The sequence below is a fragment of the Chelonia mydas genome, chromosome 2 (genome assembly GCF_015237465.2).
Source record: "Chelonia mydas isolate rCheMyd1 chromosome 2, rCheMyd1.pri.v2, whole genome shotgun sequence".
Classification (NCBI taxonomy): Eukaryota; Metazoa; Chordata; order Testudines; family Cheloniidae; genus Chelonia; species Chelonia mydas.
In genome coordinates this window covers 57725205-57748103 of record NC_057850.1, presented here as the reverse complement: position 1 = coordinate 57748103, position 22899 = coordinate 57725205, and the positions used below count along the sequence as shown (strand labels likewise).

The 22899-nt window shown below is 38.4% G+C and overlaps 1 protein-coding gene across 11 annotated transcripts in view; it reads right to left on the bottom strand.

The window, feature by feature from the left end:
• Positions 1–22899, bottom strand: part of NCOA2 (nuclear receptor coactivator 2) — a 249769-nt gene that overhangs the window by 21373 nt on the left and 205497 nt on the right. For all 11 annotated transcript variants that reach the window (XM_043539506.1, XM_037892454.2, XM_037892457.2 and 8 more), the window contains 4 exons: positions 14380–14590; positions 10227–10433; positions 7393–7608; positions 6507–6636 (listed from right to left, as the gene is read on the bottom strand). In XM_043539506.1, coding sequence (XP_043395441.1) covers positions 6507–6636; positions 7393–7608; positions 10227–10433; positions 14380–14590 — 764 coding nt within the window. The remainder of the gene's footprint in view (positions 1–6506; positions 6637–7392; positions 7609–10226; positions 10434–14379; positions 14591–22899) is intronic.

Genomic DNA, 22899 nt, shown 5'->3' with positions numbered 1-22899 from the left:
TCACAAATGGAGCTAATGAGTCTTATACTACAGGTGACAATTATTTCCATAGCTGCAAATTTTCTTTGGTAACTTCTTCTCACTGCTTAATACCCAAAGAAACACTTATACAACTCTCCCTTAAGTCACCGGGTGTTGCATGAATGTATCAGAAGGAAACACAAATACTGCCAGAGATATTTCTCAGAACTAACTTCACAGAATGGGATCAACAAATGAATATGGAAGTCAATGTAGAATCTATTTAATGAAGACAGACGCAAATCACTTAGCTAAACAAACAGAAAAGGAATTAATTTTTTTTTTACTAGTAACTCCAAATTACATACACTAGATTAAAGATACTACCATGAGCAGATATAAGGACAAAGTCATTATAGAAAGCTTCCTTAAGAGTGGAACTCACTCTTATTCATCGCCCTTGCCAATCAGACCATACAGTCAAAGGGTAAAATTCACCCCAGCTCACCATATCAAGCTCAAATAGCTCAAGTTTTGTGCCAACAAAGAGAACAAAGGAAGACTTCCTCTACTCCAGGGGTTCTCAAACTGGGGGTCAGGACCCCTCGGGGGGTCACAAGGTTATTATATGGGGGGGGTCACAAGCCATCAATCTCTACCCCAAACCCCGTTTTGCCTCCAACATTTATAATGGTGTTAAATACATTAAAAAGTATTCTTAATTTATTGGGAGGGGGGATCGCACTCAGAGTCTTGCTATGTGAAAGGGGTCACCAGTAAAAAAATTTGAGAGCCACCGCTCTACTCCATGTCACAGAGGGGCAACAGCACCCTTCACTGTGAGGTAACAAAACCACGCAGCAGTGGATCCATCAGCAACCACTCTTTCCCAGGCTAAAAAACTTTACTTTGCAGGGATGTATATGTCCTGATTCAGCAAAGCAGTTAAGCATGTTCTTAAATTTAAACATGTGTTTGAGTGTCACTGACTTCAGTGAAAACTTAAGCACATGCTTAATGCTTGATCGAATTGGGCCTTAGAACGGGGATACCAAGGAGACGGGCATTCTGTCATGTGCTGACTCTCCAAAATCCTGTTCTCCATCCAGTGGAACTGCACTTGGCAGGCAGGCATCCTTACAGCTGCAAAGGCAGGAGGAAGTTTTATCCCCAAACTGGAAGATCGTACTTATTTAGAAATAAAACTGGATTTGAAACATTTCAGCTCCAACTAAATACTATCTCTCTTCTGGGTAATTCACACAGAAATTTTACAGGACCTTTTACAGCTTACAGACATATACAAACACACTACAGAGGATGCAGCCTGCTGGAACTGCAAGGTCACCCGAGGCACTACCTTACATATTGCAAGGGAATGTCCTGTCAAAGGCAATTACTGAGAGTCAATGGCAAGCTTTTTGTCAGACTTTGGCGGGGGGGGGGGGGGGGGGGGGGGGGGGGGGGGGGGGCGGAGGGAGGGGCGAAAACAGATCTACACTATACACTGATACTCTTGGCACATACCTCACCATGCACCCAGCTTTGAGAAGATATAGAAACACTGTTAGCATTATGTTAGCTTCCATAACGAAATTATTATTTGCCAGTAGGAGTCTAATTTTCACGCCACAGTGAAGGCTAAGAGAAATACTGCCAGACTACGCATCGGAGAAAAAAAACATATTCCAGGGAATACGACCAATTGGATACCCATTCACTCAGCAAAGTAATAAAATATACTAAACAGCACACATATATACACTAAACAGCATTTTACAACTTTCAAGCACTGCACAAATATAAACTTATTAATCATATATGGAGAAAATTACTAACATTCGCGCTCCCATAGAATTAGAAATAATTTTAGGAGAAAAACAATAGAAAAATCCTACAACCTTTATCCAAGTTGATATCAAACTCAACAGGTGACCTTGTTAAAAAAAAGCACTCCTGGAAAATGTATCAATGGGAGTGGCCAAAATTAAAAAAGAAATTGTGAATGGATATGAATATATACAATGAGAAAACAAAAATAATAACTCAAAACTTTGAATGTCAAACAATTAGAATTACTTACTGATAATTCATCTATTTTGTACACACTGATGCTAAGCTCAACTCTTATCTATACAAGTGTATTCTTTTCTCAATAATTAATTTTGTAACAAACTGTATGATATATGACTCCGGATAATAATTAATCAAATTATTTAAAAAAAAAAAAAAGACAACTCAGTGCTTGCTTGACAAACAACTAGTTGGCTTCCTTATTATGTAGATTGCAGATCACCATTTGTCCCAGATAACAATACAATATATACAATAATATAAAGACTGTGAAATCTAATCCATCAAGAGATGATGCAAACAAGCCCCAACTCGATGAAAGGGGATTGCCAAATAATGATGCAATAAAAAACAATTTCCTAATTACAACATATAAAATAATTGTTTGACTTTTAGATCCACTGGAGAAAATGGAGCAAAAACTATAGTTTACATAAAAGATGAAGGGAAGTTGGATCTGGACTCAAATGCTAAATATATCCCATTATATCACAACTGAAGCTTGCAATATACATAATTCTTTTACTTGAATGAAATTCAATAGTAAACTATTGAAACTGAAGATCATTATTTTTCAATAAGATGAAGGGCTAATCTTTGTAGGCCACAATCTGCCAGAGAAGTAAACTATGAAATGATTAGGCACATTAGTGAGGGTGCTCCACATCTTGCACAATTGGGCCCTCAGTTTGTAATCTGCTAGGGGCAAGGAGCCTGGGTGAAAACCTGTCTCCATTGAAGTCAATGGGAGTTTACCATTGACATCAATGGAACCAAGATACCATGCTCTGTCTGTATTGGGTTCTGTACGAAGACATATATATCTATGTCACTAAATAAGTAATGACAATGACATTCTCCAGTCCTGATTTCAAAGTGGAAGTTCTGGCCAGCACAAGTTGAAAGTCATTTGATAAATACATGAACATTTCCCTTGTTTGTGGACTCCCTATCTAGTAGCACAATGCATTATCATTAAAGTATTAAGAAAACATGCTCTATCAATTACTGTACCAGAAACAGGAAAATTCTGAATGCTTCCCACTATGTATAATATATTAAAAAAACCACAAATCCCCTTCTAACAGGAATATATTTATCTGCTGATCCTAACCATAGCAATATCAGGCCACTGCAGAATGCTTTACCTGACACTACACATTACAAGTATCCAGAAACAGAAGTTGGTACAAAATGCAGACATCTTCTTATTTAACTGTGTATCTTGCCACAAGTGTATCCAAACTGCGTGTCATTATCTACACAGATCACTTATGGGTTTCCCAGTGGAGTTTAAGGCATTGGTTCTGAGCGTATAAGACCTAAATGGCTAACAGAGAGGCTGCCTCTCACTTTGTGACATACAGCCACATTTTAAATCAGCACATTCAAGCTCAAGCTGAAACCCCAGAGGTAAGAACAGGAAAAGGCTGCTGGAAGGGCATTTTCTGGGGATCCCATGTTCTCAGAATTCGCTCTCTTCTCTTGGTCCTAAATAGTTCAAATCTATTGCCTTCAGGACATGCTGTAAAGTGCAGCTTTTTTCCTCCCTCAGATGTTTACAAATGGGAAAGATGTGAGGGCAGGACTTTGTGGATATAGAATTATTTTAGCTTATTTCCCTGGTTTGTTGGCCATATCCAACGACATTGCTGTGATTTAGTTATTTTGGAGCGATATTTCTGCTGGAAGTACTTTTAAGTAGGGCTGTCGATTAATCGCAGTTAACTCACATGATTCACTCAAAAAAATTAATCGCAATTAATCACAGTTTTAATCACACTGTTAAACAACAGAATACCAATTGAAATTTATTAAATATTTTGGATATTTTTCTATATTTTCCATATATATTGTATTCTATATATTGCATTGTAATTGAAATCAAAGTGTATATTATTTTTATTACAAATATTTGCACTATAAAAATGATAAACAAAATATATAGTATTTTTCAATTCACCTCAAACAAGTGCTATAGTGCGATCTCTTCATTGTGAAAGTACAACTTACAAGTGTAGATTTTTTTTGTTTTGTTTTTGAGTGCAGTTATGTAACCATGTAAAACTTCAGAGCCTACAAGTCCACTCAGTCCTACTTCTTGTTCAGCCAATCGTGAAGAAAAACAAGTTTATTTACATTTACAGGAGATAATGCTGCCGTCTTCTTATTTACAATGTCACCAGAAAATGAGAACAGGCATTTGGCATGGCACTTTTGTAGCCGGCATTGCAAGGTATTTACCTGCCAGATACGCTAAACATTCGGATGCCCCTTCATGCTTTGGCCACCATTCCTGAGGGCATGCTGATGGTGCTCGTTAAAAAAAATAATGCATTAATTAAATTTGTGACTGCACTCCTTGGGGGAGAATTGTATGTCCCCTGCTCTGTTTTAACCACATTCTGCCATATATTTCATGTTATAGCAGTCTCGGAAGATGACCCAGCACATGTTGTTTATTTTAAGAACACTTTCACTGCAGATTTCACAAAATGCAAAGAAGGTACCAATGTGAGATTTCTAAAGATAGCCACAGCATTCGACCCAAGGTTTAAGAATCTGAAGTGCCTTCCAAAATCTGAGAGGGACAAGGTGTGGAGCATGCTTTCAGAAGTTTTAAAAGAGCAACACTCCAGTGTAGAAACTACAGAACCCGAACCATCAAAAAAGAAAATCATTCTGCTGCTGGTGGCATCTGACCCAGATAATGAAAATGAACACATGTCGGTCCACACTGCTTTGGATCGTTATCGAGCAAAACCCGTCATCAGCACGGACGCATGTCCCCTGGAACAAAGGGACATATGAATCTTTAGCACATCTGGCATGTAAGTACCTTGTGACGCCAGCTTCAACAGTGCCATGAGAATGCCTGTTCTCACTTTCAGGTGACATAAACAAGAAGCGGGCAGCATTATCTCCTGCAAATGTAAATAAACTTGTTTGTCTGGGTGATTGGCTGAACAAGAAGTAGAACTGAGTGGACTTGCAGGCTCTAAAATTTTACACTGTTCTATTTTTGAATGAAGGTTTTTTTGTACATAATTCTACATTTGTAAGTTCAACTTTCATGGTAAAGAGATTGAACTACAGTACTTGTATTATGTGAATTGAAAAATACTATTTCTTTTGTTTTTTGATTACAAATACTTGTAATAGAAAATAAATATAAAGGTGAGCACTGTACACTTTGTATTCTGTTTTGTAATTGGAATCAATATATTTGAAAATGTAGAAAACATCCAAAATATTTAAATAAATGGTATTCTTCTATTGTTTAATTGTGCGATTAATTTTTTTAATTGCTTGACAGCCCTACTTTTAAGGTATGTCAAAGGTGCCTACAGCATATGGAGAATAGCATTGGGAGATCTATTGGAAAAAACATGATAAAGTGGGAAAAGCATCAGGAAAGACTGGAACTAAGGCCAAGTTAAAGTTATAAATAATCTTTTATGGCCAACTTTCAGCAAGAAAACAAAACATTTAGGGTGTACACATCATACTCTGAAATAGTCACAGGCTACATTCTTTTCCCTGGGCTTTCAAATCATTCCTCAAAATTCACTTCTGTCGACTTATTTCCATGCTGATTTCCTTCCCTGTGCTCCTCTCCTATCCTGCCCTACTTCACTCTCAATTTAAAAATCTGTTCCTCTTTCATCTGCATGTTCTATGTTTATCTAATTTAAACTGTAAACCTTTTCGGGCCAGAGAATGTGATTTTTTAAAATCTCTGTAAAGCCCCATGCACAGTTATGGCACTATATGAAATGTATAGTAACAAATAAATAAAAAGATATGAGTTTAATATGTACTGATCAGACTGTAATTGTGCATTTGGTACTGCGGAAAACAGACTGAGGTTATTTAACCCAGGGAGAGAGAGACTTTCAGTCTTGCTTCATTTTTCCTCTCCTGCTCTTGACAGGATTCTAGCCCGATTAAAACAAAACATACAAATAAAAAAAAACCTCCCCAGAAGTTGAAAGGTGATCTACACTAGAAACAGTAGTACCCACATATAGAGCAACAGACAGCAACATTATAGTCGCACTCATGGTAAGCCACTAATGTAAATAGGGCTCAGGCATCTTTTCCACCTGTTCACCTACTAGTTTTCATGACTTGATGGTAAAAAATGCAGAGAGTCTTGCCTATATTAATTCTTGCACTATTTCCACCATCTGTGCTTCTGCACCACTGGTGGGAGTAGATGCAATATGGAGGCATACATTCTTTCAGTATACACATGGCCTAACCAGCAGAAGGAGTAATTGGAGGTAATGCTGAGTCATGAATGCATATTGTAGGCATATAATGTCAAAAAAGCATAAATCGACAATTTTGTTCCCTGAAAGCATGCACCACATACATTAAAAAAGCGTTTGTTCCCATGAAGCTCACAAAATGTGGATCTCCAAGTTTTCCTGTAGAATATGACTTTTCGATTTGCCAGTAAGACTGACCTGTTCTGATTACCAAAAGATGTCTGATCTATAGGCAAGATGCTGTCCGGCCACGGTGCGGTCTGATTCGGAGGAGCTTGCTGTTGGCTGTATTGAGGTCCCCCCATATTCATCTCCAGTTCAGATGGCCCTAAACAAGAAAAAGCGATCAAACATCTGTAACAGTGAAGGGCCACTACCTTACTGTTCGTGCTTTCAAATAAGTTATATTTGCTTTGAGTGAACAAAAAATTGTCAGCATCTTCATTTGTAAAGAGGCATATATACAATAGATCTTTTGTCTCAGTTGAACCATCATTCCAATTTAAGACTTTGCTTTCTTCTCGTTGCACTTTAACAATTCCAAAGCATCATGAAATTACTGGTCAATAAATCTTTCACTTTTTTATTTTTAGCATACATCAAAAGAACTCTGCAAATACAAATTGATGAGTATGGTACTACATTTGAAATGACATAACAAATGCAAATATGAACAAAGACTAGTGTAAAGGATATGAGCATTCTACATGCAATCTGTATCCAAAGGTACTTGCTTTAGTACTGACCTAGCACAAAGGAAGTGTTAAAATATATATTTTCTTTTAGAACCTTATTTCTTCATAAACTAGAAAATCTTCCTATCCTATTCCTTTGGTCACATATCTCTGTGCGGCTGAAGAAAGACAGAAAAACTGTCGACATAGTGACAAACATTAAAATACACACCTTATACAGGCTCTCTCCTTGTTGAGCAGGATATTTCCACTGTATGCTGTAGGGAGCCTCTAACTTGCTCAACACAATTTTAATCGAGTCTATATCTGAAGCTAGATGTTACCTTCTACCTAATCATACAAAGCAGTAATTGCAAAATAATATACTACAGTAAGGCACTGGGGCTTACCCATATTCATGACCTGAGACTGAAGCATCTGTCTTGGGCCTGGCTGGCTGCTGGGTCTCATAGGAATGCTGGCTGTTGGGTTACGTATCATACCTCCTTGGATTGGCCTGTTCATGGCACTGGTTGTAGCAGCACAGGTTACCCTCACAACAGAACCCTGGGCACCCCAGTCTCCAGATGGCATGGCAGGCCGAGGGGTATTACCACCAACCATTCCTGTATAAAATCCAAATACAGTGAGACCCAGATGCAAGCCTCGAAAACATCTCCAAATATTCCTGTTGGTTGATTAGCTTAATTTTCCAGAGAAAAATGTACTAGTTTGTCAGGTTTTATTCAAAGCAAATTATATCTCAACTGCCTGTTCAGACATGTAACTCTGCAGGCTTGTGCATTTTGCCGTTCAGTTGAGGAACTGGGGACTACTACAGGTTTTACATGAAGGTGACCCTTTTATCATTTCTGAAAAGCTGTTAAGCGTAAGTGTTCCCATATGTACTCCACAACAGGTGCGGAGGGTGTGTGGATAACCCTGACTTCCTTCCTCAGGAAATGAATCATGTTTGCTGGCATACATGTCAGCGATTTGCTTTTCAAGTCCTATGTGAGAATGTGAAGATCTGGGGAACAACAAGTTATTAATATACATTTATAAACACAAAAATGTAAATATTAATTCTTATTTAACACTGATCTTTTGAAAATTCTTGTCATTCATAACCACAAGCCTTTCTAACTACAAGACTTACCCGGACAAACTTGAATCAATAGATGGTGAAAGGAAATTACTCACAGGAACTTTCTGATACTTGGTGCAGTTCATTACAGCTATATTAGGGGAAGTCCTCCTACACCTACTGTAAACCACTAATATAATTTATTTACACTTTAAATTTATAGGCTTAGAGTACTGTACTACTGTGGTAATCAAAAAACTAAAACTTGTAGAAATACAGCATTGGTAATCATTTCAATACTGTATTAATATAGGAAATGTTGGCTCAGCTCAGATGGCTGGTCTCTCTAATCTGGTACTCTGAATAATCAGTGGCCAGTGCCTTCAGCGGGTGGTAAAAATAATAATTCACCAAGCCAATTGTGCAATGCAATATGTTGATGGGGAAAAGTCCCCCCCGATCCTTGTAGGCAATCAGCTTTCTACCTGAAGTATGAAATTTGCTTCCATATAACTTATGGTTTTTTTACATCTACACAATTCTATCAGCTGAAACACATGGCAAACTAGCACAAATGGCAAGAATACGGATGGCATGCTCCAACATGCATGCATAGTATGGAGAAAAGTAATTTCCCTGAGAGCCTGCAAGACAATCCCTAAACTGCTCTACAAGAATCAGGTATTTTAATCGCTGGCACAGTAGTACAATTTGCATTTCCTGATATTGATACAAAATGAATACATAACTGACCTTTTGCTGTCAGCATTTAACATGCTTTACACCATTGGTTCTCAACCAGGGGTCTAGGGCCCACTGCGTGGTCTGAGATGGTTTCAGGGGGTCCACCAAGCAGGGCCGGCATTAGACTTGCTGTGGCCCAGGGCAGAAAGCCAAAGCCCCACCGCATGGGGCTGAAGCCTTGGGGTTCCAAGCTCAGCCATCCAGGTCTGAAGTCAAAACCTAAGTAACTTAACTTCGCAGGGCTCCCTGTGGTGTGGGACCCTGGGCAATTGCCCTGCTTGCTACCTCCCAATGCTGGCCCTGCCTTTTATATGCAGAAAAACAGTTGTGGCACAGGTGGGCCATGGCGTTTTTATAGCATGTGGGGGGAGGGGAAGGGGAACTCAGAAAAAAAAATGTTGAGAACCCCTGCTTTACAGCATCTGACTATTCAGACTTCTTAACTGGAGTTTCATACTTCATAATCGTAAAACGAATGGTAACTGATGTAAGTAACTAAACAGAGACACTTCATCCAAACTTTTCCAGTAACGTTTTCCCCTCTGCTAACCTTTGTAAGGTTTAGAGACAACTTACAGAAATAAGATCATTATAGACATGGCACAATCAATAATAAAGTTTTAAAAAGGTAAATTCATTACAGATTTCTAATGCTTCAAAGAAGACCGGGTTACCTGATTCAAAAATTAAAAGTCATAAACCCTGTTTCTTTTACTTGAAGTGAATTTTAATGGCCATGAAAGTAGGCAAATGGACAGCACCAGAGACAGAAGTTCTGTTTTTAATCATGGAATATACATAGTATGGGCATCAATATCACCAACATGCCTGAAATTCTGTTCTGGAGGTGATATTTCTATGATGGAGAGGACAGCTCATTCTCTGTGGTCATTTAATTCTTGACGAAAAAGGGTGCCCTTTTGCAGCAGATACACCAAACTATTAACAAATGGACAGAGATCACCAATTCATTTCACACAGACCACTGAAAAGTCAAATGACTTCTTCTTTGTTTGATTTCTACCAATTTTGGTGACATCTGAACCTGGAAAGCTGACGTGAAAGAGTTCCTATTCCACTACTAATCCAATAAGTCTAAGTATCTCCACCCACACCTTTCACATGGTAAGTGAAAAGCACGTATTCTTGTGCACCACTTAATCAACAAACATTTTGAAGTAGTCCAGGGCAAAGCTGATGTGCCACGATGGTTTGCTGTTTTATCGTTAACTGTCCACTGTGTGGACAATTTTGCAGTCATTTGAGATTTTCCATTCAGGTTGTGCTTGATCAGGACTTTAGATACATACAGGATGCATCTGTAATGATCCCTACCTTGATTATGTTACGCATAAATATATGCAATTAATTAAATAAGTTAACAAAAACAGGAAACGGTATTTGAATTCTTACCTGTGCTATTGTTCCCTAGAGTTCCTTGATTTCCTATCATCCCTTGACTGCCCATCATTCCTGGCTGAGGTATCGCTGAATATGGACTACTGTTTCTTATTGGTGGGAAAGGTCCTGAACCTGATGGGTTTTGCAATGTGATGTCGAGTGGTAAATTCTGGTTTGGTAATAACCTGCCCAGTTGCCCTGCCCGTGGGTTATTAAAAGCTAGACAAGAGAGAGAGGAAAAGTGAAAAAAACAAAGTTACACGACTAGAAACTTAACTTATAAAAATACATTCTTCAAACAGATGGGTTGAGATATACAGCGTTGCATGCGCATATCACTCCGTAGCTGTATTGGATATGACCCATCCAGACAGCATTACAAAAAATGTGATTACTGATGCAGGTACTGATTTGTATTTTAAGTAGTAAATGGTGTAAAGTTAAAATAATTTCCTGAAGTACAACTACAGCATACATGTACTACCAGGTGATGTGTGCTTCACTGCCAAACAACCATATCCCTAAATGGGCTGTGGCTGAAAACAGAAGTACAGGTGTCAGCCTGAGGCAAAACTGTTATGAAATTCAGAGTTTGATAGGCTTCACAACTTTCCCCATGTAAACTGTATCCCTGAAGAAGGCACTAAAATCCCTGAAGAAGGCCTCTGGCTGTATGTGGGTCATTTCCTGATACCATTACTATCCCTCCTTACATAGATTCTTTACATTTTTTGCCATCAGTTAACACCTGTACTTTCAAGGTTCAGTAACAATTATTTCAGGCTGAAGTCTTAGTACTATACCACCAGTGACAACAAAACTACCAGGAAAATAGTTTTCCTTAAGTTCACTTTTATCTACTTTAACAAGTACATGTGAATTTCAAGACATTCCAACACATCCTATTTCTTAAAGAAACATACTTGCCCATTACCCCACCTTTTTTGTGAATCTATTCCTCTGCTGAGACTAATTTTAAAAGAATTTTTGCTTTAAAAATCAGCCTCAACAGAGAAAAATGCATATAGGTTTTATTAGAAAGGTGAATGTCAACTCTTCAAAAGAAAGCAACTGAGGGACTGTTATTCTTTGAGAGATTTTTTTAAAGGATAGCAACTACTTCCTAGTATCTAATCAAATGGTTCCCAGTTGTGCTCTGTAGACTCTCTTGCTGCTCACATGGTACTGGCTCTTCCTTTCTTGTTACTTGCATCTTGTTACCTGCATATACTGCTAAAATATACTAAATATTTTCCTAAAATTATTTTTCCATATAAACATTTTCGGCAACTGCCCCAGGGATAGTCTCTGACTATGGATGGCAAGAAGTCATACACAAAACAACAACTTTATTTTGATGGAACCACAATACAAGAAAGCTAGAGAACTTCTTATTTACTCCAGACTATAGTACAGACACCTATAAATCTTAGAATTCAGATGAAGTATTATTAAGCTAGTTTAAAAAAATCAGAAACATCTTACTACAAAAGGTGTCTAACTTGTCTTTCCTCTTTATTGTGTCATGACAGGAAGCACCTGTGTGAATTATTTTCTTCTGATGTTTTAAATTCTTTGCAGTAAACTCTTTTGTATAAACCTAAGGTGAGTCAAAACTTTGCACGCAATACCTCACTCCTGAGCATTAGGTCTTGAAACACCATATTTAACATCAGTACAAACAAACAAACCAAGTCTGGTTACCAGAGAGACCAACTGACCTTACTGATTTAAAATGGGTGGGTACCACAAAGTCCAACTCAGAACTGAGCCAAAACCTGATTTCAGTAGCAACCCTAGGACACTTGCACTCTGAGCCAGCAAAGGCTTGAAATAATGCAGATGTGGAGAGAGTTGTTATGAATGCAGCTTTATAAGTAGCAAATGATCACAGAAAGGAAACACGGGCAGGTCAGAAGGACAAGGTGGCTAAGGGAATGCGATCAGATTCAAACTATATGTCCTATTGTTAGTCAGCCACAGGGAAAAGTTTTGATGGAATTTTCTTCCTGAAAAAAGTTGCTGGATCAGGCAAATTCTAGTGGCTACAGTCAATTTTTTAAAAGTAAGTATCAATGTATTCTTAAGTATTGTAACAAAAAGCCTCAATAAAACATTACAGGCAATTTCCAGAGTCTGAAAAATAACTAAATGTTTTTATTAAAATAAAAGCTCTTTTGGTATTGAATATGATTTAACACTGATTCTGTATTACTTTTGTAGGTGTTTATGGCAGGACAAAAAAAGGGGAATCCACTCACTATTTCAGCACACATGTAATTTTCCCTATAATACTTAAACTGCAAAACTAGGCAGATGATTCTATAGGACACTGATGCAAGAGCAGGCTGGGGAGAAAACATATTTTGTGATATTACTGGGTAAGGAAAACAGAGCTGCCTGGTTTACAAAACTACTTGCCAAAACCCAGTATGACTTCCTGGCTCACAACTGCTTTGCTGTTGTGCTATTAGGAGCTCTGGCAACAGACTTAAAAGGTGCAGGTGTGACTGTTTCCAATGTTCCTTTCTGCAATTTAATACACAGAAACACAGCTTAAAATACCATTTTATTTACATTACTAAGTAGAATCAAATAATAATAGTATCTAATGTTCCTGTGAATGAAACAACTTTGGTACTGCATAAAGTTTGCGCAAGTCATGTCAAACACATGATTTGGCCCAAATAAGAGCTGAAGATAGTGTGATGTCAAAAGCAGACACTGAAGGGACAAAAGATTAGTGGTCTTTGATTTTGGGTCCTCATCCTGAGATACCTTAACTTCTGAAAATTTAGATCTTGGCTGGGAGAACCTTTTGGAAACGAGCCACTGCACCTCCCTTTAAAAAGAGGTCAGGTAAAAGGAAGTAATGTCAGCCAAGGCAGACAGTTAACTCAGGAAAGCCACCAGGTGTCTGGACCACATGGGAGGGAACTGTCAGACCAGGTCTCACACAGGACACTATTAAGACTCAGGAAGCACAAAGACTTCTCTTTGAATTATATATTGCCTAGGATAGTCTTCCTCCACTTACCAAAATGAGTATATTTAACATATACACTGTTTAAACCACATCCACACCATGTCACAAACTGACCCAAGGCAAAGCATTCACAAGTACGAACAAAACGTTAGTCTTAGCTCATGAAAAACAAAATAAAGAATACATAATAATGTAAACTAAGAAATAAATTTGAAAATTGACTTCTTTGGCTTTTGTCACATAATATATCACATTTAAATTTAATGGTCAGTAGTGTTAAGTATATATCTAGCTTTTAAAAAGAATGTTAAGAAAGTTTAGAAGGGTTAAAAATGTGAATTTACCCAACGGGAGATGCCATCGGTCTTAAATAAATATGTGTTTAGAAAGTTTACAAAAATCCACAGAATAGCTCCAGTTTATTAAATAAATGGGTATTTTAATAATATGTCTAAAAACTATATTTAGGTGGTATTTAGAGCATGCCCAGTTTATAAGGGTAAATATTTTAAGCTGGATTTAAAAAAAAAAATCAAACCAAACCAAAAGCCAGGTTTACCTCAACTTTCATTTTCGATAACATACTTGAAGTATTTATTTTTCACAAACAGATAAATATTTCACTTACAACATGTAATTTCACTTATAGGGGACACTGTCAACTTGAAATTGAGTCAATTAAAAACAATTGGTTCAAATCAGTGTAGGTATTACACATGGCCATAAGTCCTGCTGGCAATTTTGTAATTTTGGAAACACATTTTTCTATTTATTCTAATAAAAGCGCTCCCCCACACCCTTTTTATTGTGAGAAACAGTAAAAACAACTATACAGAAAATGCTGTCAAATGTGCAAAGTTAACAGGCTGGAAAAAACAACAATATATTATTATTATTATTAATAACAATAGCAGGTAAAATATTTTCAAACAGACATGTGAATTTTATTTTAAATTGAGTGTCCCTTTAACCCTTCAAAAGGGCACTGACTTTCAGCACAGTACAATATTTTGGTTCCATTTGATCAGGACAGCAGATGGTGCTGTTGGGTCACAGCAGATCTGAAATAGCTCAACTGTCTACTTCACAGCCTGCCAGCCCCTGGGGCATCATTGCAAAACCTACATTTTCATCTGACAATTTCATAAACTTGCATGACCAGTTATAACACAAACTTACTGCTCTGTGAAATCCTCATTGCTGGTTTCTGGGTTCCAACAGACGTGCCAGGGCTGTTTTCACCTGTAAGCTGCATGAGGTCATTGATGATGGCTTGCTTGTCGACTGATCCAGCTGCAGCCCCGGGCCGGGTATCTGGGAAAAGCTGTGGTAACTGACTATTCTGTAGATCATCCAGAATCTCCTCCAAGTTATCCAACTCACTGCCCGGCTGCAATGAAAATATAGCACAAGTTGTTCTTCATATGAACAGTAGACAGGGTCCAATCATGGCTCTTAGAGCCTGTGGAGCACTGAGAGGAGGGTGAATACATGTAGTGCCTGAGAGGCATTCGGTATCATCTCCAGGGAGCCTGGTGAAGCGAGGGGGGAAGAGGGGACTCACTATAACTGTAGAAAAGGGGTAGGGTGCACTCCCTCCAGTGCTTGCCACATACAGTCAGTTAGCCCAACCATCCCTATTTAGGTTACTTAACTGCACCAAGATTCAGAGCCGTCCCTTGGGTACAGCTAATTGGGGTGACCACTGCAGACCCCATGTTTTGCGAGGCCCTGAGGGCTGGTGTGATTGACTGGCGCATTCGGTCCCAGAACTGATGGATTCATGACTTCCACCCCAGGCCCTGAACCCCTCTAGGGATGGCCCTGCCAAGGGAACTTCTCTCTCAGCTGAGGGTCAGGGGGCACAAGCAGCCACTTTATGGCTGCCTCATGCACAGGTGAACTGTGTACTGTTCCCCCAGCACCAAGGCAGTTATAATTTGGGGGGAGGGAGACAGAGTGTTCACAGTGGTGGCAAGGATGCTGATTTGTGTAGATATAACAAATAATAAAGTCCTCACAATCATACTGCTACTCTTTTTATGACTAAGACACACTATAGAAAAATTACTTTATATTTGACTAACAAACCCTCAATATTCATATTTTCCACGTTAAGCTTAAAAACTGAATACTGTGCATAAGCTAAACATTACAGCTTCGTAGAAATTAAATTGAAAAGAAATTAGCAATAAAATGAAGTGCTGTATATTAAACAGCTGCTAATTAGTTACTAGATTTAGGAGTCTATCTTGCTCTAGTTATGCACACAACTTTCAAAAACATCCGTGGGAATTACCTATCTGCAAGCAAGCAGAGAACAGACCTCTAATTAGATTAATCACCTACAGTGAAGTTCAGTTTACTCAAAAAACCTGCAGAAAATTAAAATCCAACAAACACAAAGGTTGAACAGTGCATTTTTCTTGGAGGTGTCCATTTCATAGATTTTAGTATTGCTTAAATCCTTCTCCTCCATCCTTAAACATATGTAGTTAAAATTCTTCACACATTGAAACTTTGAAAATTGTTAAAAATTATGACCTCCTATTCTAGTATTTTCACCATGGAAGACTTTAAAATCTCTGGATATATTTTGTAACACAGCATATATACGAGGCTTCTATCAGGATCAGGACCTTTCCTAGGCATTGTACAAACAGAATACAGATGCAGTCACAGCAGCCATATGAAGGGCGGGAAATACAAAAACAGACACACACAGACCTTTTATATACAATTCTTAATGCAATATTTCCCCCCTTACTATTCCTTCTCTAAACTGTGAGCCTATACATCACTTATTGCTAGATTTCTTGTAGGTGAACCAAAAAGTACTAAACTCTCCTCCTCCAGTTCCCACCCATAGGCTTATACATCAGTTTAGGGAGCAGGATCCACACAAAAGGTGTGGTGTGAAGGAAGGGGGAGTTAAATTTGGGAGACATAGACAGGAGCGTGGTCAAGGCTGGCACTGTTGGCCTGGCTGAGTGGGTGGGGAGCAATGTGATAAGAGATGGAGTATTAGGAAGGACGGCAGAGCTCTGAAGAGCCTTGAACTTGTTATGGAAGAAGTTGATGAAAAGATACAAATAGGGCAGGCAAGGAAGTTGATTTTAGAGGCTGCTTTTTATATGAATTTAGGGGCAGGGAGGAGAAGGTTGAAAGAGTCATGGAGGGAGCGATGATGGGCATCATAAATATCAGAAGGATGATACAGTATTATTTTGGGGAATTAAGATATATGGCCTTCATTAAATAAAATTTGTGTAAACTAGGGGGGAAAGTTTTGCATGTGCAAGTTGTATTTTTGTTCTTTTAATACTCTGGCTATGATAATTCTGGGTTATACAACAGGCATAACAAAAGCTAGGGATGAAAACATTGGATCCAATTTAGTCACAAAATGTCACTCTTCCCTAGAAGATATTTTCATTTCCCCTGAGGAAGTGGCAACTAAAAACCTGGTAAGGAAAGGCCAACGATAACAGATGTCTTATAACAATGCAACTAGCTAACTACCCCTTTTTGTTGTAGTGTAATCAGTGTTGCTGCTTTATTTTCACTTTTAACTGAGAACAGGTTTCAGAATTACCAGGCCAGTTTCAAAGAGAAAAACAAGACACTACTGTTAGGGCCAAATTCTCCCCACACATGCATACAAAAACTCTTTGATATCCACCCTCAAATGGCACCACATGTGAAGAAATTGGTGCAAAAATCTCTAATTGGCTGACTTTCATAGGATTTCTCCATTGATTTTAATTCTGTACTCAATTTATTTCCTTCGTGGCCTAATTTGAACTTTAGGTAGGGTACAAGGCATACCTTAAACTCCCTATGTAACAACAATTTCAAAAGTGTTGTTCCTGATACAGCTCTGATGATCACGAGAGTGTCAAACTGTGTACACAAAACATATCTTTATAACAAAGCAATGACACTAAACTTCACAAAGTACTAACAGAGTCATGCTTAAAAATGGTCACAAGTATTTTACAAAGCACCTTTCCAGACAGTACTGTGTGGATGAACAGTGTTCCAAAGCTGAAATTAACTTTGTTTTCATCCACTCCACTAATACTAATGTTTCTTTTGTAAAAATAGATGCTATTTCATCTTAAGAATTTAAACAGTTTCAAAATATATTGGTCTATAAGCACTACGGTATCAAATTTACCCCCCCGCTATGTCCTTCCATGTATCTTAATGGAATTAGATCAGGCCCCTAAATGTTTCATAGTCAAAGTTTTTGTGGTTCCCCTCTTGTCTGCTGAGGGCAACAAGGCCAGGTTGCATTTCTTCTCATCATTCATGAGGCCAATATCATATTTCCCCCACCATCATGCGAAAGCAGTCAGTGGGGGCCTTTTTTAAAAATTGGGGTTTTCATGCTGGGAGGAACTTTAAAACATACTGTTCCTTAAAACCATAAAGATAACTATTTATTAATTATTTGTTTAGTATAGACAACATGCTCATTGCTGTACAACATACAAAAATAAAAAGTCTCTGTCCCAAACAGGTTATAAGTTAAAAGACACAGAGAAGGCAAATGACTGGGGAGTGAGGTTGGGAAGGAGGGAGAATCCATGGCGGGGGATGATTTAGGGGTGTTCTCATTTATTACTGTAACAAACTTACACCTAAGGATGCATACACTCATAAAATGAAGGCAAACTTGGCTCTCTCTGTTCTCTCTCTCACCCTTCCTTCTGCCAGCAGCACCACTTCTCTTCTGCATTTCTACATTCTCTAAACTTTGGAATACAACACTTCGATCCTGCCTCCAGCCCATGCAGGAGTCTGCCTGATCCTCAACAGCCAGACTTCTTTCGTTGCCTTATACTTTAGAACAGAGATGCTTCTGAGCTCTACCAGGAAATCCCCACCCGGTCACAGGGAAGCAAGGGTCTAGCAGCGGGTAAGCAGAGCAGAGTAGGAAGGTAAACTGGACTAGGGGTGGGATTGACCCTGCCCAGGAGTCCTAGCTCAAGTCCTTTCCTTTCCTACACAGCATTCCCCAGCATCTTTCCCTGCAAGCCAGGAACCTGGTGAGTCCCCGGGGCTTGTCCATATGGGGACACTCAGGAAAGTTAAGATGAATTAACTAAAGCTGTGACGTTATAGGCATAAGTTAGAGCACATTTTAACCTCAGACTCATAGACTTTAAGGCCAGAAAGGACCATCATGATCATCTGACTGACCTCCTGCACATTGCAGGCCACAGAACCTCATCCACCCACTCCTGTAATAGACCTCTAACCTCTGCCTGAGCTACTGAAGTCCTCAAATCATGATTTAAAGACTTCAAGTTACAGAGAATCCACAAATTTACAACTGCAAGTGACCCGTGCCCCATGCTGCAGAGGAAGGTAAAAAAAAAACAAAACACCAGGGTCTCTGCCAATCTGACCCAGGGGAAAATTCATTTCTGACCTCAAATATGGTGATCAGTTAGACCCTGAGCATGTGGGCAAGACCCCCCAGCCAGAAACTTGGGAAAGAATTCTCTATAGTAACTCAGAGCCCTCCCCATCTAATGTCCCATCAAAGGCCACTGGAGATATTTGCTGCTAGCATACCATTGTATGCAGTCTCATCAGATCAACCCCTCCATAAACTTATCAAGCTCAGTCTTGAAGCCAGTTAAGTTTTTTGTCCCCACTGCTCCCCTTGGAAGGCTGTTCCAGAACTTCACTTCTCTGATAGTTAGAAATCTTCAACTAATTTCAAGCCTACACCTGCTGATGGCCAGTCTATATCCGTTTATTCTAGTGTCCACACTGGTGCTTAACTCCTCTCCCTCCCTGATGCTTAGCCCTCTGATATATTTATAGACAGCAATCATATCTTCCCTCAGGCATCTTTTGGTTAGGCTAAACAAGCCAAGCTCTCTGAGTCTCCTCTCATAAGGTAGGTTTTCCATTCCTCGGATCATTCTAGTTGCCCTTCTCTGCACCTGTTCCAGTTTGAATTCATCTTTCTTAAATATGGGAAACCAGAATTGCACACAGTATTCCAGATGAGGTCTCACCAGTGCCTTGTATAACGACATTTCCTTATCTCTACCGGAAATACTTCATCTGATGCTCTCGTTCAGATGATCTTAAATCTCCTCAAACTACAGAAAACTATGGCCCCTTTACTTCTGAATGACAGCATCCACACAGAGGTTTAATGCACTTTAATTATGCTATGAAGTTAATGTTCATGAGTTAATTTGTCTTAAGTTTCCTGTCTGTCCCATGTAGACAAGCTCCCGAAGATGTAAAACACCTCTGGGCTTGTCAGAATTCTAAGGGTTAAGACTAAAAGCTTTACATGTACAGTATTTACTGTATCTTTTTCTTTTATCTTTAACCTCATTTCCTACTCACAAAAGTCACTGCTTGATAAATTAAATATTTGGGTCCCTCACATTCTATCTCCTCCATCTTTTGATCCTCTAGGACTGCCATGACGTAACAATGTAAAATTTGTGGCAACACAATCCTTTCTATAGGAACAGACTAGGTCATAGGCCTACAATGACAACTGCAGGGCCAAGCGGGAAGGGAAGCATGCACGCTGCCATTGAAGATATTTATGTTTCATTGAGGGTTTTCTCAGATCACAGGAAAAACAGTAACACATTCTTCCATACTGATGCTGTGCCTGGGTCTCTGCATTGTGACAGGATCACAACAGTGTAGCCTTGGCACCACTTGTCCCTAACCCTTAAATCCTATGTCAGGTTTGTTGTCTTCTGTCTTTCTCATGGTGGCATGTTAATCTTTTTAACCTAATCTCTTATAATTCACATCCTACCAGAAGGATGACCTTAAGTAAGGCTGGAAATAGGTTTTCAAAGCTGTAAGTAATAGGTTTCAGAGGGGACAGGCTCCCCTTTAAAGATTTAAAAGTTTGAAACTGAAGCAAAATGTTTTTCAATAGTTGCAGCCAAGAGGTGAAAAGATGGTTTTGGTTAAGGAAGAGGATTGGGACTCGTAAGCTTTGGGCTCATTTCCTGTGCCTTGTGATGATCAATTTGTCAATGTTTATGAAGTTTCCTGATACGAGTGATGGAGACTACACAAGTACAATATCTATCTAAAAAGAGAGACAAGTTATTCTGGCTGATTAGTATGTGCAGTGAGGGAGAGACAATGTGGCCCACTGGTTAAAAGAGGGGACTACAAATCAGGTGAGCTGGGTTCTATTTCCTACAATGTATGCCAGCGGTTTACTTTGGGACGTTGGATAAGCCACTTCACTCCTGCGTGCCTCATTTTCTTCTTTTCAAAGCACTTTGAGGGTATATCATGAAAGGTATTTTATAAATTCAAAGTACCTTGTGCATATTGAAAAAGTCAACTGTTACTGAAGGACACTAAGTCTTAAAACAATATTTGAAGATCTGTGCATATTTGCATATTTAGTTACAATAGCAAATAGGAATTATCTGACAACCTTGTTTTTTAGGGGCTCATCAAAGATTTGTAATGAGCAGTTTTAGTCACACACACATAGATGTAATTAGCAACTATCTTAACTCCTTTGTAGCATTTTAAACATTGTCCTCAGATTATTTGAGGGACTCAAAAAGGTAAATATGAAACAAACACCTAGATGTTGAAAAAATGTAGTAATATTTATGATATAACCAAAATCTTTAATAAATTATTTCAGTCCTAGTAAATATATCTAATCAAACTGTTTCTTTTTTTTATCATGGATTATTGAAATATTGCTCATATATCTAAAGTACAACATTTCTAGTTACATTCTGTTTTCATTTTCATGGAAAACTGTTCATATTTTGACATTTGTATAGTTTTAAACCTTAGATCACCTATATGGATATACTCTACAGCTCCTAGAACTGCCAGGATATTTTCTGTCTACACTGCTCTAGATTTGGAGCAGTCTGTGTTTTATCTAGTAACAGAAACAACAGAACTGTCTGAACACCTAATGCTACTCATTAACAATAAATGATGCCTTATGAAAAACCTTTTGTTTTAGAAAACAAGTCTTCTTTTCTCACTCACCTCCCATAATTGCTTAAACTGGAATTGCAGGCCACTTAATAGCGTATGGCTAAGATAATCATCATCACACTGAGGGGGAAAAATGGTAAAAAAGACACTTGAAATATTCTCCACTATTTGAGAAAGGTTTCCTGTCAGTTGCTGGGCTCAGTAGAAGTATATGTTTAAACACACTACCTAGAAGAATGCTATTTTTAGTACGGTGGTACACTTCAAAGCATTTCCTGTTCAGAAAGTGTTACACCAAAAATAAAAAGAGAAAAGTAACGGCTCTTTTTGCTTCAGAACACAAAGACTCCCCCTTACCCAGAAACCACTCCATTATGGGGTTGCTTTAAAACTTCCTGTGACACAGCACACTGAAATGAATAATTTAAAAATACACCATCCCTTTGAGGGGAAAGTCAAACAAACCTGCACAGTAGGTAACAGGAGCACAAAGCTAGTTTTCATATAAAGGAGGAAGAAGAGGGGGAGGGAAACGACACAGGAGGATGGAAGAATTTAGAACAAGAGTCTGTGTCCTAGTCTTGTATTAAATAGTTCCAGCTTTGATCTAATTTTAGGTAGTGAGTGTTTCCTGTGAGAAACTGTTTTCCAAAGCTGAAAAGTTTTTGATGCTAAAATATTTTCAGTGATTTTATAAATTGGGTAAAGTGGTTATTTATATAGGGTACTGGCTTGCAGTTAGATAAATGCTTACATTATTCTAAACTCATCACCACTTCCTTTCCTACTCAATGCTGGATTTCTCTTGGTTATTCTAGTCAAGGTTTCACAGAGTCTTAAATAAGGTTTTGAAATGATCTTTTAAAAAGAATTATCTTCGGAGATTCAGCATTCTTACAAAACAACTACTGCCATTTAGGATATTTTTGACATCTCCTTATTTGTCACTCAGCTAAACTTCAGTATTGCTAGCTCATGATTTTTTCGTGAGTCTTGCAACATTTCGTGTTTTTCTTACAGCCTCAGCTCTGGTAGTCATGTGACTGAGAGTCTCCGCTTTCACTATTATTTTTTTAAAAAAAGAAGTGTCTAGCTCCTATGGCTGTGGAGAAGAGCTTGAAAACATGAATACTGTGGACTGAAAAACCAAAAGGCTAAAAAAAAAATCCAAAAATTATTATTTTTAAAAGTCTCATGAATTTTTGGGCCTTGACATATTTTTGAACGCTTGGGATTGGCAATACTGAAACAAACTTCTTCACTAAAAGTTAGTATACTTACATATTTAAATTTAGTGGACGGATACGTAGCACAAGTCTCTAAGCAATTCCCTCTCCACAAAATATATGCATTCACCATTGAATATGAAACTGAAATTTTAATTAGTGGAAAGGACAGCAACTGGGAACCATGAAAGTAACCGACTGCCTCTTTTAAGAGCACCAGGCATAAACACTGAAATAATTCTTCTAGCGACTACCAGGTTGTATATTCTCATGCTAGTTGAAACTTGGAAGGCCAAACTGAGTTCTTCCTTACATCCCAGTGTAAATGTGACATAATTCCAGTGACCTCGGTGAATAACACCAAATTTCCACTGGGATAACTAAGAACAGAATTTGATTCAGTACATTTGAAATGGTTTATTGTTGTCAGTTTGGTTTTAACATTCTGTACATCCATGATTTTTCTAACCTAATGAAGTATTAAGTTCTC